Source organism: Polistes fuscatus, unplaced genomic scaffold, assembly GCF_010416935.1.
Source record: "Polistes fuscatus isolate 324 unplaced genomic scaffold, CU_Pfus_HIC Scaffold26, whole genome shotgun sequence".
Taxonomy (NCBI): domain Eukaryota; kingdom Metazoa; phylum Arthropoda; class Insecta; order Hymenoptera; family Vespidae; genus Polistes; species Polistes fuscatus.
The window spans coordinates 446778-465790 of record NW_025113103.1 but is presented as its reverse complement, the minus strand read 5'-3'; the positions used below and the strand labels follow the sequence as shown (position 1 = coordinate 465790).

General features: G+C 29.9%; 2 protein-coding genes and 1 non-coding gene across 4 annotated transcripts; 2 read left to right on the top strand and 1 right to left on the bottom strand.

Annotated features, from left to right (window-relative positions):
* Window positions 1-605: 605 nt before the first annotated feature.
* Window positions 606-3542, bottom strand: LOC122518725 (vacuolar protein sorting-associated protein 26B-like). The gene is made up of 6 exons (XM_043637781.1): window positions 3309-3542; window positions 3001-3144; window positions 2214-2608; window positions 2031-2137; window positions 1452-1663; window positions 606-1352 (listed from the first exon to the last, which is right to left on the bottom strand). The coding sequence occupies exons 1-6, from the start codon at window positions 3309-3311 to the stop codon at window positions 1092-1094; spliced, it is 1122 nt and encodes a 373-aa protein (XP_043493716.1). The 5' UTR covers window positions 3312-3542; the 3' UTR covers window positions 606-1091.
* Window positions 3543-3566: 24 nt separating this feature from the next.
* LOC122518726 (protein Rae1) lies at window positions 3567-5690 on the top strand. 2 transcript variants are annotated; one of them, XM_043637784.1, is made up of 7 exons: window positions 3567-3893; window positions 4071-4350; window positions 4434-4607; window positions 4685-4756; window positions 4847-5128; window positions 5206-5400; window positions 5485-5690. In XM_043637784.1, exons 2-7 carry the CDS (start codon window positions 4093-4095, stop codon window positions 5569-5571), a joined length of 1068 nt encoding a protein of 355 aa, XP_043493719.1. In that variant the 5' UTR covers window positions 3567-3893; window positions 4071-4092; the 3' UTR covers window positions 5572-5690. The 2 variants fall into 2 exon arrangements, with proteins under 2 accessions (XP_043493719.1, XP_043493718.1); XM_043637783.1 differs by having other exon boundaries at window positions 4066-4350.
* A 9824-nt stretch (window positions 5691-15514) lies between these two features.
* Window positions 15515-15733, top strand: LOC122518846. The gene has a single exon (XR_006304170.1). It is a non-coding gene; the product is annotated as a small nucleolar RNA U3 (small nucleolar RNA).
* The last annotated feature ends 3280 nt before the right edge of the window (window positions 15734-19013 follow it).

Here is a 19013-nt window from a genome sequence, read left to right as displayed (position 1 = left end):
CAATTAACGTTACAATGATCGTAGTAATGGATTACTGTAACCAATTTGGACTTTTACCTCAATTTTTCACTCATAAGAAATTTATGTATATTATACGTGATTATAATTATTTGAATTATAATTAATATCAGATGTATCATACAGAGCATTCTGAAGATTAGTATATTCTATGAACTTAAAATTCCTCTGCATAAATAAATTAGTAACATTGAATTTTTATTTCTTTGTATAATTATCTGTATTAAGAATGTTATTAAAAAAAAAAAACATAAATAGATAATAACAATAAAATTTATCTTAATTTAAATACGATAGTTATTAATAATAAATTTGATAACATTCTGAGACTATTTATAGGCACCAATTTTCAAAATACCCTGTACAGACACGTAATACATTGATGAGAGGCCAAATGAATCGAGTACCATATTGCGCTAGTGTGAATATAGTTCTCAGATTTACAAAATCCTTTTATACAATAATGATTATTCAGATTCAAGGAATAATATATAGCTCAAGGATGCAATTTGTATAATATAGAAGGTTTGTATAAAATAGAACACTGTAATATTCAGATGCCCTTCAATAATGTTGACCACTTAATATTTGATTATTATATTGTCCATTTATTAACATTTCTATTTCCCAGTTTAATTTTTCACTGTTCGGCTTTTTCTTTACCATCCTTTTTTCTTTTCCAATAAAATTTTTATGTTGATCCTGCCAAACAGACAGGACTAGTATATTATATATTTCAATAGTTTTCAACTTTTAATCAATAGTCTGCACTTACTTCATTTACATTCTTAATTTTATATATATATATATGTATATATATATACATATATATATATATATATATATATATACACACATATATATATATATACATATATATATGTATTAAAAATATTTACAACTTTATTCGCAGCTTCGTCATTTTCGTTTACTAAAACTTTCCCTACTCCAGAGCAAGGAAAAATTCTTTTGGAAAGTATTTATCCATTTGCACTGTTTTTAGATGTACTTGACTTTTTCTCATATAGTCCACTACTTATTAATTTCAGTTATAACTGAATTATTTCCACAATTTAATTATTTTCTGGATTTGCTTCCTTCTCTCCTTCTCCATCTCCTTCCTCACGTGTCATACCTTCCATAGGAGCTGGAGTTTCCTCTATATTTTTAACATTAGTTGATAATTGATCAGTGGTTGTTATCACCGATGGAGGTCCATTTTGTGCGGCACCTTGTGGAAATCCTGTTTCTGCTGACACTAAATGTGATGGCATATGTGGAGATGCTGTTTGAGACTTTCTACTTCTTTCACCTTTACGCCATAAAGTGATTTCCTATCAGATCAAAAAAGAAAAATCAAAACGAAGTTTCCATAATCAATAAGGGAATATATCGAATTATAAAAATAAGTATACACGCGTGACTCAACTTACTTGTTGTTTAAAATATCTACGATCTTCCTCATCCATTAGAACTAAATTGAGAAAGTATCTAACGCTGAATTTTTTATTAATATCACGCATTGTAGGAGCTAAATCATACCCTGCTAGAAATACTCTAATGGGTATAGATTCTCCGCGTACTGGAGCACCATCCATAATTTCATATTTAGCTATCGTTTCATTTTCTGTAAATGTATGTGGCCCTGCAAATATATATTCTAATTATAACTTTAGTAAAACCAATGATATACAAAAATAATTGTATATAAAAATAAAATTATTTCCTTCCATTTATGGCATGCTTATAAATTGTACAAAATCATGAATAATGATCTATTCGCTATACGGGGCAAGACAATTTATTAATATGGTTAAATATATTAGAACATAATGAAGACTAGAAAAATGTACTAATAAGAAATAGTTGATATTACTGTAATGATATTGAAAACTCAAATTATCAATATGAAGTAAAATAGTTTTACCATATTTTACCATATTTTACCATATTAATTAAATCAAAATACCCTGTAAAATATCTTAGTAAATTGCTGCTAGAATATTCTATACCAGAACCAGTTGTTTCCCGTTTAATAATAGCAATTTCCATATGCTTAATTTTAATTCTGACCAATAGAAAGTATATTTTACCCACGATAACATCTTTTAAGTGATATCTAGAAACAAAATTATATTAATAAAAGATCATGTATTCTAATCATTTTATGATACATGAAATTGTTAATTTCTTACTTGCTTTTGTTGTATTCAAATTCAATATGCAGGCATTCTTCTATTCCGACTTCCATTTTAATGGGATTGTTCATATCAGGATAGGAACTAAGCGTATGTACAACTAGTTCGAGTTCTTTAACAATGTCACTAAGTCTTCGAACAATTGTCACTTTGAGAAAGTATCTAAGCCGCACATTAGAACCAGTATAACTTTCATAAGGCTTCTCAACATTCGCAAATTCAAACGTATATACAGTATTATGAGTCAATTCACCAGGCCTGGTTAACTCCTTTACCAGATTAATAAACTCATGATGATTACCTCTGTCATAGTATAATTCAATCTGCCCAATGAATTCCACTTTAACACCTTGATGTTCCAGCTTACCAGCTTTTCTTAAACTAATTGTAATCTAGAAGCAATGAGAGAAAATAATCCTATTATGTATATAATGGTAGAATACATTACCTAAAATTAAATTACTTGTGTAACATGATATAACACACACGTTGAATAATACTGAATACTGATATAATACTGATTTTACAAAAAAATTATACACGCAAGACTTCACTTACATTTATTGATATAAGATAATAATATGAAAAATATATTTTTAGTTAAATGATATTCTAATACATTATTTAATATACATATATTGAGACAGTTAAGAATAAGAAAACTTTGTCAAGTATTGATAGTCAATTATTACACTTTGACATTTAGGACACCACATTTGAATATTCGAATATCCTATGATAATAAAATAATAAGCTGATAATTCTATCAAATGAAAACTCCTACCTTTCCAGATATTGCTTCCCCATCATAATAAAGCAAATGATGTTCTTTCTTGCCATCCTCGGATTTGATATCTGCTGTCTTTCTGGTCTCTGCACCATCCAAAGTAATGTCTATGTCAGCAGACTGACCGAATCCAAAGAAACTCTATAAAAAAAAAAAAAAAATATTATACACAAAAACATACACATATACATATGTATATATGTATATATATACATATATATATATATATAGGTCATAAGAATATTTTGAAGAAATTAAAAATAATTTAATATCGAATCGACGCTTAGAAGAAAAAAAAGACGTACCATTTTTTTGTGTTTAAAAAGGGGTGTACTCTTCTAGAGATTCACGCGTTACACCACTTTTGTATTCACGCAAATGAAACAAACTTTACAAGGTCAATGGAAAATCCTGCAGCGCAACATTTTTTTCTTTAATGTAGATTATGAAAAAAGTGTGGTTATTTTTTTACTTTCTCTCAAAAGTCCAGTAGTAGCACCAGTAGCCAATATGGCTGCCTGCTGCCCCCACTCTCTCCATTCAATATCAAACCACGGACACCTATTGTTAGAATTGCGTATCGCGTATTAAATGTATTACTTATTACACTAACCTAAAAGACCACCTATGTAACAAAAAAAGGGAAAAAAATCCCTAGAATTAGATAAATTATTTGTGCCGAGCATAATTTAATGATTTAACGTTGGTAAGAAAATGATGAAAAAATCGGGAAATTGAGTTTACACGTGATTAGTATAAGACGAAAATTCGACCAATGAACTTTTAGATGAAGAAGCGTATGTTTTCATTCATTACTTGTTGTATGTAATTATTTGTAAGAAGTGAACGTGGTAAACACCTGAAAATTTAATTGGTATTTTTTAAAAAAGGTAATTCCGAGGAAGTGTTTTTTGTTTATTATACACGCGATACATAGTCTTTTATATTAAATTTATAATTTAAACTGATGGAGTAGATACGTTTTGTATGAAAGAAAGTAAAATTGTATTATATACTGTAAGATGTTAAATATAAAAGATCTTATTATATTTTTTATTTTAGAATAGATTGTTTCATCGTCGAAATAAAATGTTTAATCAAACTGGAACAATACGATCAGGAGCAACTACATTGGCTAATCCTATGCAAGATTTTGAGGTTGTCTCACCGCCAGATGATTCCATTTCTAGTTTAAAGTTTAGTCCTGCTGCATTGCAACAGAATTTTCTAGTTGCTGGCTCTTGGGATTGCAATGTTCGATGTTGGGAGGTGGAACAATCTGGTAAAACAGTTCCCAAATCAATACAATCTATGGCTGCGCCCATTCTAGATGTTTGTTGGAGCGATGTAAATATTATTTTTTATAGATGCATTATACCGATATTAACTAACTAGTATAGCGAGCAATAATACTTTTCTTTTTAAATTAGGATGGAACCAAGGTATTTATGGCTTCGTGTGATAAAACAGCTAAATGTTGGGATTTAGCTTCGAATCAAAGCATTCCTGTAGCAGCTCACGACGCTCCTATCAGAACTTGTCACTGGATTAAAGGAACTACGTACTCTTGTTTGATGACTGGTTCTTGGGATAAAACATTAAAAGTTGTTGATTGTTTTACAATATTTTATATTGCGTATTAAATTTATATTATTATTTATTTATTATTTTATATTTTTAGTTTTGGGATCTAAGAAACTCAAAACCAGCAATGACGCTTAATTTACCTGAAAGATGTTATTGCGCTGCTGTGGTACGTATTTACATTTTTTGTAAAATAATTATTCAAAGTGTATGCGCTCTTCAACTGTCTATTATTTCTAATAATGAAAATTATTAAAAGGATTATCCTATGGCCGTGGTAGGAACAGCAGGTCGTGGTTTAATTGTATACCAATTAGAGGGAAGTCCACGTGAATTTAAGCCTGTTGAATTAAGTTTAAAATATCAGTATCGCTGTGTAGCCATTTTTAGAGATAAAAAGAAAATACCTACCGGATTTGCTATTGGAAGCACAGAAGGACGCGTGGCTATACATCATTTGAATCAAACTAGTAAAGACAATTTTACTTTCAAATGTCACAGGATAAATGCATCTCCAAATGGTTACCAGGATATTTATGCAGTTAGTACGGTGATATGTTTCGAGTTACGGTGAAGGATGTTGGAAACTAGACTTTATCTTTTTTTTTATCATTACAGGTGAATGATATAGCGTTTCATCCTGTTCATGGTACGGTAGCTACTGTAGGTGCAGATGGTACTTTCGGTTTCTGGGATAAAGATGCTAGAACTAAGTTAAAGTCATCAGAACCAATGGAACAGCCAATTGTGCGTTGCTGTTTTAATCATAATGGACAAATATTTGCTTATGCAGTTTCTTATGACTGGTCGAAGGTATGATTTTTTTTCTGCACAAATAATTTTTTATATTTTATTTAGGTAAACATTCATAAATTATAATTTTTCTTTGCATTACAGGGACACGAATATTACAATCCAGCAAAAAAGAATCGTATATTGCTTAGGCCATGTTATGAGGAATTAAAAGCAAAAGGAACGCCATAATTAGGATTAAAATTTTATTAACAATTACATTATAAATGCTTGTAATTTTAATATTTCTGTGTCTGATAATAAATTATATTAATAGATATAACTGTTATAGTTTTGGATATAAACTACAATAAGTGATATAATTAAATATAAATTTCCATATTTCTTTTATTGTTAAATTTATTTTTAATTATTTTACTATCGTTATCTTACAGAAAAGAAAAAATAAATAAAATCAAAAATATAACTTGTAAAAATTTGAACTGACGAATTGTACCTGTAAGAACATGAAAGTGCATTAACAATGATTTTCTTCACACATACATAAAACGAAGAATGCATCTGAAAAGAATTTAATTAATATTGATGATTTTAATTGAAAACTAACACACTTCAATATAATTTCGATAAATGCGCATACAAAAATTACATTTTTTGTGTATTTCATAAATAATAATTCTCAATCTACATAAAATAAAGTAAAATAATACAAAAAGTATGCAATTATGGGTTGTTCCATGGAACCTACGAACAAAGAATATATATTAAAAATAATTATCACACGCGTACGATGCTACGGGGAGAACAATAAACACAGATCAAAAAAATTTATACATTTAACACTAGAACTACCGGAAAAAAAACAATGCTACTTCTACCAAGACCAGTCAAAATGACTGGTCATTTATAATCGTAAAAACAGAAGAATTTTTTTATTGTTTTGTTTTATATTATCATATAGAATGAATATAAGGGTATGGAAATACATCTATATGATGACAATTTTTAAAAATATAATAATTTAATTATAATAACAACATTTTTAATGATACTAACAAGTATAAATAGAACTTTTAGAAACAAAAAGAAGAAAATAAACATACAATAAAGTAAATATAAGAAGTATTTTATTATTAAAAATGTAATAGAATCTGAAATAGAAAAAAAAAATTATTATTAATTATTTTTAATATAAAATATTAAAATGATTGTTATTTACCTGATTATGATTCGTCACATTTCTTACAAAAGTAATTTATCTTTGTAGTGCATTGTTTGCAAACATATTTTTTACATAAATTACAAATGACAGTAGTCTTATTATTATTGCAGAACCCTATTTGACACCATTTACGTGAAGAAGGTGAACTCGTTGATGTACTTGGAGCAGTAGTTTCTTGTTGCTTGATTTTTGATTGTACATATTCAATGGCAAGTTCATTTGCTAGTTGAAACAAGAAGTCTTGTCTAGATATTTTCTCACCTGTGGTTTCCTTATATAAGATCCAGGAATTTATGCCAGCTAAATCTAAAATGTTATAAAATACTTGGAGCGGTCATCTTCTAGATCCGGATTTTACGCTATATTTTTTTGCCATTTGGTCTGTAATGTCCACTCCAAATTTAGTTTTATTATAAAATTCAACCGTCTCGGGTAACTTTTTATTACTTTTACCAATTTTGATACATTTATGTTTAGAACTCAATATAAAAACTTTCTTTTTCGGTTTACTTTTGTAAATTGTAAGGGTAATATTATTTGATTTATAGAGTAGTGATGAAAAACGAGTCATAGTATCCTTCTTTATTTTACAAATTTTTGGCAATTCTCTTTTGTTGCCACGTATAGTGCCAACAAGCGTGGTTTTTTTTGAAAGCAATTTGGATGCTAGCGGTAAGCTTGTAAAAAAATTATCGGTTGTTATACATCTTCCTTTCATAGTATATGGTTCGATAAGTTTTAGTACGACATATTCACTAAGAGATTGCGATTTTGCTCGTGTTTCATCTTTCCCTAAATAAGGAAACCCATTTAGAATATATTTTGTTTTTACATCAGATGCCAGCCAAAATTTTATTCCAAATTTGTCAGGTTTAGACGGCAAATATTGCGTAAATCGGCATCTGGATTTTGTTGCAAAGAGTTGTTCGTCAACTGTGATATTTTCTCCTGGCTTGTAGCAATTTTGACTATTTTGAATGAACCTATCCCATACTGTTGATATCAAAGCAAATTTGTCATTTTTCAAACGTTGGCTTCTTTCACTTTTTTTATCAAAGCGAATAAATTTCAAAATTTCACTGAAATTATTTCGACTCATAGTCTTGGAAAAGAAATTCGGTCCCCATTCTTTGTCCCATAAATATGACAGATTCAAATTATTTGCTTTGTATGCTCCCCGAGCATATAAAATTGCAATAAAAGCTTTAATTTTTGTTTCACTTAGAGTCCATTTTTTACCCAAAACTCGAAAAGCTTCTAATTCCGTGCAAGATATTATATAATCAAGAATATTCCTGTCAATCAGTAATAAAAATGCGCTATTTACTTCACCTTTGATAATATTTCTTTTAGCATATCCTGTGGGGCCGGATATATCTTTGAAAGTATTATGAAGTGGTAATCTTCCAGTTGTAGATCCTTCTTGTATTTTTTCCCAATTGGTTCCGTCTGCAGCAATTTCATTTTTTTTATTTATATTTTCTTTTTCCTCTTCAGAACTTGAAACTATACGAGCACGTCTTTTTTTCCGTAAATTCAAAATATTTTCTAATTCACTGTCCGAGTACTCTCGAACTTCTTCATGATCTTCAAACTCATCAAACTCATCATTATTACCACTATAAACTGTTTCAATATCTTCTTGGTCACTTTCTTCATCCTCGATATCAGAAGCTTCCATTGAAATATTGTTTATTTTTCGCAGCAAATCAGAGGTTTTTATACGTTTTGCCATTTTTTATGGATTACAAAAAATCGCTATATAACTAAAAATAGATGCTATTCCCACGACTATGAAATAAAGAATGATCGCGTAAAACTACATCGATTCTATTATTTCGATACACTACGGCAACGATTATATCACTATGTATTATCGCCTGATAAGCAGTAACATGAGAGAAAATATTACAACAAAGAATAATACATTCGTCTAAATATCTAATCGACGGTGTTGATTTCAAAAAACAGATATTTTCAGATTTATGTCGAATTTAAGAAGTACCAGTCAAAATGACTGGTATTGGTAAAGTAGCAAATGCCAAAATTTATTCGAATTCTGTTTAAGTTATAAAAAATAAAAATTATTTTTACAAACCATTCCTTATATCTAGAAAAGTCATCATATAATTTTGAGAAAAAAATGTAACGTGAGGTGGGAATTAAATAATGAAGTTGCGCGACCAGTCATTTTGACTGGTCTGGTAGTTCTAGTGTTAATTATACATTTAATTATACAAATAATTACATTACACTATACTTTATGATAACTAAGTCCTCGTGTGGTCCTCCTCCTATGTAACCTGCAACAAAAAAAACAAAGGGGTAGGGAAGAAGAGGAAAAGTGGGCCTTTCAAAGTGAAACTTTTTACATCCGAATAAAATTTACCCTTGAAAATTACACCTTGATCTTAAAAAAATATTCTTTATTTTTGTAAAACATTTTCTCTGGTATCTTTCTCTTTGTGAATACGATCAGAAGTTTCTGTTACGATAAATACTTTAGGTGTTCCGACAAATGACGGAACACAAATGCATAGCGTTCTTTGAACGACAGTACGGTCTCGCAATCCGAACCGAAGGCATCAAAATTTCACAGAGTATAATAAAAATTATTACGTCGAATAAGTGATAGTTTCGACAAAGTCAACAGAGCCCAAAATATTTTGTTGTATGATTTATAATTGTTTTTTTTTTATTTCTGGTCTCAATGTTTTTGCCTTGTTTGATTTATGTCTTTATATTTTAGTTTTTACTTTATCATTTGTATATTCATCCCCAAAAATGTCAAGACATTCGAGAAATATCAATTTATTAGATAAAATAAATAATATGGATGAGGATCGTTCGGAAGATGGCTAAGAAGTTACCGATATTGATGATATAGCAGAAAAAAAGTTGTGACTTATTTGACAGCGATACGAACGAAGAGAATATTTTAAATATACGAAAAGGACAAAAAAGAAAGAGATTCATAGTTAGTTTCGAAAATGAAAATGAAGAAGAGATTGAAACTGCTATGGACGGAACCGTTTGGCACAAAATATAAGAAGGATCTAATCGCGGAAGAGCACCGATTTATAACATTTTCAAAGAAAAATCAGGACCGAAAGGATACGCTAAACGAAATATTATAAAGGGCAAAGTTGAATCAGATTTTCCTTGATTATTGATCATAACATGATTGAACATGTAAGAAAATATACGGAATTAGAGGCATCTCGAGTATTGAAAACGAAATGGAATTTTTTTATTGTAAAATTATATGCATTTATTGGACTTTTATATGCACGCGGCGCATATGAGACTAAAAATATAGATATCATATCTATGGAACACGAAATGAAGTCCGTCATTTCTCTTGACAACTATGAGCCGAAATGACTTCGCAGAAATCATGAAATTTATTCGGTTTGACAACAAAAATAAACGAAGCCAACGCTTACAAAACGATAAGTTTGCTTTGATCTCTTAAATTTGGAACAAATTTATCGAAAACAGTCAAAACTGTTATAAACCAGAAGCATATCTTACTATAGACGAACAATTGTTTCCTACAAAAGCACGTTGTAGATTTACTCAATACATGCCCAACAAACCAGACAAATTTGGCATAAAATTCTGATTACCTTCCGATGTAAAAAGTAAGTATATTGTAAACGGCTTTCCATAATTGGGAAAAGATGAAGGGAGAGAATAATCGGTCCAATTTGGGGAGTTGTTAGTTTTGAAATTAGCAGAACCAAACACAAACCATGGGAGAAATATAAAAGCTGACAATTTTTTTACAAGCGCGACATTAGCAAGTAAACTTTTAGCAAACAAAACTATGCTTGTTGGAACTATTCGCAAAAATAAAAGAGAGTTACAAAAATTAGCGAGACAGGCAAAGAATAGTGTGACACGCTTCTCAACAATATTATACAAATCGAATGATTTTAATCTTTCCATTTATAAAGCTAAACCGAATAAAAAAGTATGAAACTTAGTTCAATGCATTTATCGTGGAAATTGAAAAAAGTGACACCCGTATACTAGAGACAATTAAAATTTACAATAGCACAAAATTCGGTGTAGATATAACCGATCAAATGGCTAAAAAATATAGGGTAAAATCTAAATGTCAAAGATTACCTTTACAGGTATTTCTTAATATCTCAGATTTAGCCGGGATAATTGCTTGGATATTATATAAAGAAACAACAGGTGAGAAATATCGAGGCAAGAATTTTTATTTCAATTGGCTGAAGAGCTTGAAACTAAATATCAGAAGGAGAGATTAAGCAAAGAATGTTAATCAAAAACTATAATAAACAAAGCTAGAGATTCTTCTAGGCGAAAATTTTTTCAAATAAGATATTGTAAAGTCAATAAGACTAACAAAACTTGTATAAAATGTAAAAAATACGTATGTAGAAAGTGTTTAATACAAAGTGTTGTAATTTGTAAAAAATGAGCTGAAAATGCATAAATAAAACTTTCTAAATAGAAATGCGGGAAGCGGGTTTTTATTGTAGCATCAGAAAAATATTTTGTTTACTATCCACTTGGATAAAATTTCTTTCTATATTAAGATACGTATGTTTTTTTTGAAGCGGTCATTTGACCGCTCATGGTAGGAATAGGTATACATGAAATGTCGGTAGGTTTAGTGTTAAGATGGACGCGCAAAAGTCATTATGAAATCAACACTTTGGAAGGATCGTTACGGATTGTTAAACGACTTCTTCTTTCACATTATCCTAAAGTATCATTAGAGAGAGAAGCAGAGAAGAAAGATTTCCTTAAATAATATGCTACGACCTTTAGTTGCTTCTTCTTGGGCTCGGAAGATGTATCATATTTGTTTTTTAATGCAACAAAAATAATTTCTATACTACATATGTTTGAAAATGAATGGTATTATAAGAAATAAAAAATGGTAATATAAGAATTGTTACGAACTTTTCCTAGGAATTGTACAAAATTCTTAGGTATTCTATAGAATATCAAATGCTATTTAGGCAATATTGAGAAGAATACATTATCATGCAACGGGCAACAGGTACACATAAAAACACAAAACATACACTTCGCCACCAACGCCCTACAACAGACAATACAAACCCCGACCCCACACACACACACAAAAGCAAGAAAGGAGATGGTTTTTTTGTGTGGGCTTTATAGAATGTGCGTGCCGTTATACTATGCGCATCTCTATAAACTGAAACTTACTCAATGCCGGTGTCTTATTTTCTAAAGCCTACTGTTATTTCTAGTGGCAAAAGATTATATTTAGACAGATATTTATAGAGGTTTCCATGAAAAATCTGTGTATTTTGTATTCCTTATTATAGCAAGAGATAAGCAGGTTTAGTAGGAAAGTTTTCATATCTCCTTTCTTACTTTACCGGTCTTTCCTTTGTAATTCTTCACAATATCTAAGAAATTAACTCCGCTCTGCATGATCGCTGGGCGGATCGAGATCAGCGATCATGTTGCCGGTCCTAAGCCCGGGAAAAGGAGGAAGGTTGTTGGATCAGGTTAGCTCTCTACCCAACGTAAAAAAAAAATTGCTGCTCATAGAAACGACACTCTGCCTCAGAATAAGTAAAAAAAAGAATGGAACGAACATATTAGCAGAATGGACAACAGAAGAATCGTCAGAATTGCACGGGTAAGTCACCGATTGGCCGCAGAAGTACGGGGCGCCCACAAAAAAGATGGTGCGACAATTTAACAGTGCAATAGGCAGAAAAACGTCGTTACGAAACAGGCAACTTGCCTAAACTAAAGAATGAAGAAGAAGAAGAAGAAGAAGATCTAAGAAATTAGAGAAATTTGAATATATTTCCACCTTTTCCGATATTTTGGCATTCTTATAATTCCGGATTTCTTACTTGGACTGCTAACATTACTGAATTTTGTACTATTCCGTTAACATATATGTACAAATATTGCCTAAAATCACTACTGTTCCCATCACGACAAACATTACACTATTAATATCAATTAACAATCTTAAATGTATTTTGATGTGTTTTAAAATCAAATCTCATACAAAACCTAATAAAGTATAATATAAGCTGAATCTAAGATGCAACAAAAAATACAATTGTTTTTAAGACTGTTGAATACGTCGGCTAATGGTAAAAAGTAAATTTTGGAAAACAAATGACCTTATTAAATTTACGTTTTGACATTTACAATTTTTTAAATGTTTATTGCGTGTTCATATTTGATATAAAAAATGTCTTAAATTCTAAAGCGAATATAAAAGAATGTAAGATCAAGTAATGTCGTTTTTTTTTAATTATTCATACGATCTTACATAATTGTGTGGAAAAATTATTTCTCGGGAAAAAGCGTTAGCTTATTACTACTAATAAATCGAGACTCGTAAGTAAAGAATTTCAATCTTTATTTTTAAAACAAAAACGATAATTTTTTTTTTCAGAAGAACTTATTGGTTATTTTTAAATATTTTAATAAAGAGTGTACCTAAAAATTGGTTAAATACGTCAAAGATCTAAACAATAAAAAATTACATTTAATAGCGTCATAGCTTGTTTCCATATTAAAATCTAACGAATATGTTCGACGTCCATTGGGGTCGGTTTGAATATGCGAGTTCATAAATTATTCATATTATTTGTATATGATACGAATTCCTACGCGTCGTTTTATAATTCGTTACCTGTACGTTTTTTACGTAAGACTCGAATTGACTGGACGTAGTATACTTTATTTGCCGTACGAATTAGATGTTAGTAGTTTTGCTCGTGTGAATACATATAGCAAATATGAAGTTAGAAGGCTTATAAGATAGTGCAGTTTTTATCTCTGGAGTTTTGGGAAAATTTCCAAAGTGTGACAATATTAATGATTTAAAGTCGAATCTAATGAATGGCGAAGATTGCGTGTCTTCAGATCATACAAGATGGAAATTCGGTAAGAATATATATATGTTAAATTATATTTCATACAGAAATTTATTACATTACAGTATGTTATTTTTGAGTAACATGAATTATTATTTTTTAGATCATTCGTCTAAAGTACCATCGCGTTTAGGAACTGTTTCTAATTTATCTAAATTCGATAACTTTTTTTTTGGAATTAGTGCAATGCAGGCACCATTTATTCCTCCAGAATTAAGAATGGCAATGGAAGTAACGTTTGAAACGATCATTGATGCTGGAATAAATCTTGTAGAGCTACGGAACAAATAAATCAATGTTTACAGGATATTGAGTTTATTTGAGGCAAGTAGTAATACCATGGAACGCTGGAATCAGGTAAGTAATTAGGTCGATCTAATAGCTTCTATGTAAAGGTTAAATCATTCGATGTGTGATTGTTTTTATTTCTTATTGTCAAATCGATATATTCTACTTGGGTTATGCCAAGCTATGCTATCAAACCGGATCTCATTTTGTATGGGTTTAACAGGCTCAAGCTGCACTATCGATTCAACCAGCACATCAAGTTCGTTAGCAATTCAAAAAGCGTACAAAGCTATAAAAGCTGGAGATTGCGATTACGCGATTGTTGGCGGTGGTGTTGTAAGCTTACGTTCCCAAACATCTTACCAACTGTATGATTTAGGTAAAATAAGAGTTTACTCTAGGTTTAATTAATTCCAGTTCTTGCATGTGAAGGCAAAAATCAATTTTTCTTAGATTTTTTTCATTTCAATGATAATTAAAAGTCTTAGAATAGCAAGTTGAATTTTTTCGTAATTTTTAAATAATTTTTTGTTTTGTGCATTCCATTATTTAGGTTTATTGTCAACAGACGGGGTAAATAGATCTTATGATAAAAAAGCATCTGGATTCTCGAGAAGCGACTCGATAGGATCAATTTTCCTTCAAAGGGCAAAAATGCAAAGATGATATGAAGACACGCAATCTTCTCCATTCATTAGATTCGACTTTAAATCATTATTATTGTCATACTTAGGAAATTTTCCCGAAATTCCAGAGATAACAACTGCAATATCTTATAAGCCTTCTAATTTCATATTTGCTATATGTATTCACACGAGCAAAACTACTAATATCTAATATGTACACCAAATAAAGCTATTCATTGAAACCGCTGTTTATATAGACAATCAAATAGATCTAATTAGAATTGTTAATTATGCCGTTAGGCTCCCCAAATTGCATGCGCTTACAATGGATTATGCTGCATTTTCATTTTACTTATATTTAAAAGAAATCTTTCCCAGGGCCTCCGATGACCTGTGACTTAACATTGTTTGTTATAAACGGAGAAACTTTCCGTATGACCTATAGGGTAAACGATTCGAAATATTTAATTCTTTTAAATCCAAGAATATGTAATACTAGCTTGATTAAAATACTTTTTAGAAATCTTATAAATCTGTTGAACAGACGTAAATAGCAATATTCTTCCATATAATGTAGGTTTTTAGAAATACTTTTCGAACATTCTTAATGCAGCATCGAAATATTTAAATATTACAGAAAATTAACAATTTATAACATTAAAAAGGATTCAATCACAAGTAAAAAATGTTTTTATTTAACATTTTAATTAATATTCTTTTACAGCATTATACGAATCATTAATCTCACTAAATAGCAATACTTGAGAAAATATTTCCAGTTGTTAGTATTCCACGCATAAGAAACTGTAACGAGAAATAAATTTGATGGTTATAAGAATGTGGCATTAGTAATATCCAGGAATCGTATACAATTTTTTAAAGACTAAAAACAACAACTAGTAAATGGAAAACACAAAAAATTAACAAGATAAAACTCTTTCAACACAAGTTCTCTTTGTAACTCGAGAGAGTTACTCGAAAGAGTTACATATTGTATATGTGAAAAATCAGTGACTTCTTTGACTAGTCACTAGGGAGCGAATACCATTTTCCGTTTCTTATAAGTAAAATACTATATTTGATCTATAAATAAGATTCGAGTAGAAGTAAAATTTTAGATTGTACTTCATGAAATCATCTCTGTAGTATATATTCAATACTGCTTTTCGCAAAGCTAAGTCGATGTATCTACTATGACAGCTATTGTTCTTTTTTTTTAGCAGGGAAGGACGGACTTAGTATTTTGGTTGTAACGTCAAGATTTTGGTCACTGATGTGTGTTTACTCTTATTACTTAATAAAAAAGCTAAGTGAAGTGGAGATCTTTGAGTAGATAGTAAAGGAGTATTTTAATTAAACTTATATTTAATTGTAAAATTTTTGTTTACAAGGATTATAGAAGTGAAAACTTGTTTAGAATCACTGTTATTGATTACTTGACGAAACAAGAAAACGTGTATAATTGTATTCAATGCATTATTTGTAATAAAATCACCGGTGACCCACGAGAAGCTGTAGATTATTTGCGTTGTTATCAGTTGCTTCAAACTGCCAAAAAATGGTAGTTGATTATAAATTATTGTCGTAGACTTATTTGATCAAATTACTTCTTATAGTTCACCACTGAAAAAAAATTATAAAATATTACAGGAAATTAGCAATATTGTTTCAACTGATTACTTGTGTTATAAATTAAATGGTCTTATACTACTAAGTAATTCGAAAAATATTTTTATCACCGATTTTAGAATGAAGTAAGCGATCTATTTTATGAAATGTTCTGACGAAGAAGATTGCATTTTATCAAACAATTCCGTACAGAAATAACGTTGCTACATGTCATGCATATTTTCCTTGTAATCATAAAATTATTTTTGCATATTTTATACGTCATAATTTTTTTCAACTTTTCCATATTCAGAAATGATAAAAATTTTAATAGAAATTGTTTTTTTCTTATAATTAATTATTTCTTAAATTATTAAATTTAATAAATTCTAATTAATATTCGATATTATTTATACATGATTATTTTTTATTAATTTTAACATCATTGTCAACATTATTGATAATAATGTCAATAATGTCATTATTAACAATTTGGCATTATTGTCGGTGGTACCTCTCTGGCACCACCGATGTACGGCGTTGCAAAATAAGTCGGAGTTGCCGGAGAATATAGGTAAATAAAAGTCGGAGCGTTAGGGGTCAAATAACTAATTCTTTTCTAGCATTGACATAGACAAATAGTGTAAAAATTGAGAATATGAGGGCTATTAAAAAAGGTCTCTATTACTACATTAATTTTTTTCTTTTAAAAACGCATATTCAGGATAATTTTTCAAAAACATCCTGAAAATGTAAAAGTAAATCGCGTAAATATATTTTATTGAAAATTATTCGTTCTGTCAAATCAAAAACTCTTACAGTAAATAGTGTCACAGGTACTTAAAGTACTTATTTACAATTAATTTTATCTTGTTTATTCTTTAAGTTTTTCATAAACTAGTAGATATTGTTACATTATTGATATCTCTAAGATGTCCCGAATATAACTTTGCATCATCGTTCTTATATTTTCCTTTAATTCTTGTTAAATGTACTTATGGATCCAATACTAACAACTGGCAATATGTTTACCATGTATTACTATTTAATGAAGCCAATAATTCGTAAGTGAGGCGCGGGTCTGAAGAATGTTTGTCACTTGATCCTTCAGTTTTAGTAATAAATCTGTATTGTACGCAGATTCCTCCAACTTGGAATCTGTGGTGATTGTAATAAGCTAATGCTGAGGAAGATAAAGGATTAAATTAAAATAAGAAGTAAAACATGTAATTTTGCAAATAGAAAATATAATAGTTTTTTGGCTCGTCAGGGAAAAGTTTGGCGGCACACACACATAAAAAAAAAACACTGGTTGATTATTTAAATATAATAATGAATAGCGCCCAACAAGGGGTTCGACTAGTGTCTCGCCTTACGCTTATTATTGGAAAAATAAAAGAGAGCTACAAAAATCATCGAGACAGGCAAAGAATAGTGTGACACGTTCTCAACAATATTATACAAATCGAATGATTTTAATCTTTCTATTTATAAAGCTAAACCGAATAAAAAAGTATTGAAACTTAGTTCAATGCATTTATCCGTGGAAATTGAAAAAAGTGACACCCGTATACTAGAGACAATTAAAATTTACAATAGCACAAAATTCGGTGTAGATATAACCGATCAAATGGCTAAAAAATATAGGGTAAAATCTAAATGTCAAAGATTACCTTTACAGGTATTTCTTAATATCTCAGATTTAGCCGGGATAATTGCTTGGATATTATATAAAGAAACAACAGGTGTAGAAATATCGAGGCAAGAATTTTTATTTCAATTGGCTGAAGAGCTTGAAACTAAATATCAGAAGGAGAGATTAAGCAAAGAATGTTAATCAAAAACTATAATAAACAAAGCTAGAGATTCTTCTAGGCGAAAATTTTTTCAAATAAGATATTGTAAAGTCAATAAGACTAACAAAACTTGTATAAAATGTAAAAAATACGTATGTAGAAAGTGTTTAATACAAAGTGTTGTAATTTGTAAAAAATGAGCTGAAAATGCATAAATAAAACTTTCTAAATAGAAATGCGGGAAGCGGGTTTTTATTGTAGCATCAGAAAAATATTTTGTTTACTATCCACTTGGATAAAATTTCTTTCTATATTAAGATACGTATGTTTTTTTTGAAGCGGTCATTTGACCGCTCATGGTAGGAATAGGTATACATGAAATGTCGGTAGGTTTAGTGTTAAGATGGACGCGCAAAAGTCATTATGAAATCAACACTTTGGAAGGATCGTTACGGATTGTTAAACGACTTCTTCTTTCACATTATCCTAAAGTATCATTAGAGAGAGAAGCAGAGAAGAAAGATTTCCTTAAATAATATGCTACGACCTTTAGTTGCTTCTTCTTGGGCTCGGAAGATGTATCATATTTGTTTTTTAATGCAACAAAAATAATTTCTATACTACATATGTTTGAAAATGAATAGTATTATAAGAAATAAAAAATGGTAATATAAGAATTGTTACGAACTTTTCCTAGGAATTGTACAAAATTCTTAGGTATTCTATAGAATATCAAATGCTATTTAGGCAATATTGAGAAGAATACATTATCATGCAACGGGCAACAGGTACACATAAAAACACAAAACATACACTTCGCCCACCAACGCCCTACAACAGACAATACAAACCCCGACCCCACACACACACACAAAAGCAAGAAAGGAGCTGGTTTTTTGTGTGGGCTTTATAGAATGTGCGTGCCGTTATACTATGCGCATCTCTATAAACTGAAACTTACAAAATGCCGGTGTCTTATTTTGTAAAGCCTACTGTTATTTCTAGTGGCAAAAGATTATATTTAGACAGATATTTATAGAGGTTTCCATGAAAAATCTGTGTATTTTGTATTCCTTATTATAGCAAGAGATAAGCTGGTTTAGAAGGATAGTTTTCATATCTCCTTTTTTTACTTTACCGGTCTTTCATTTGTAATTCTTCACAATATCGAAGAAATTAACTCCGCCTGCATGATCGCTGGGCGGATCGA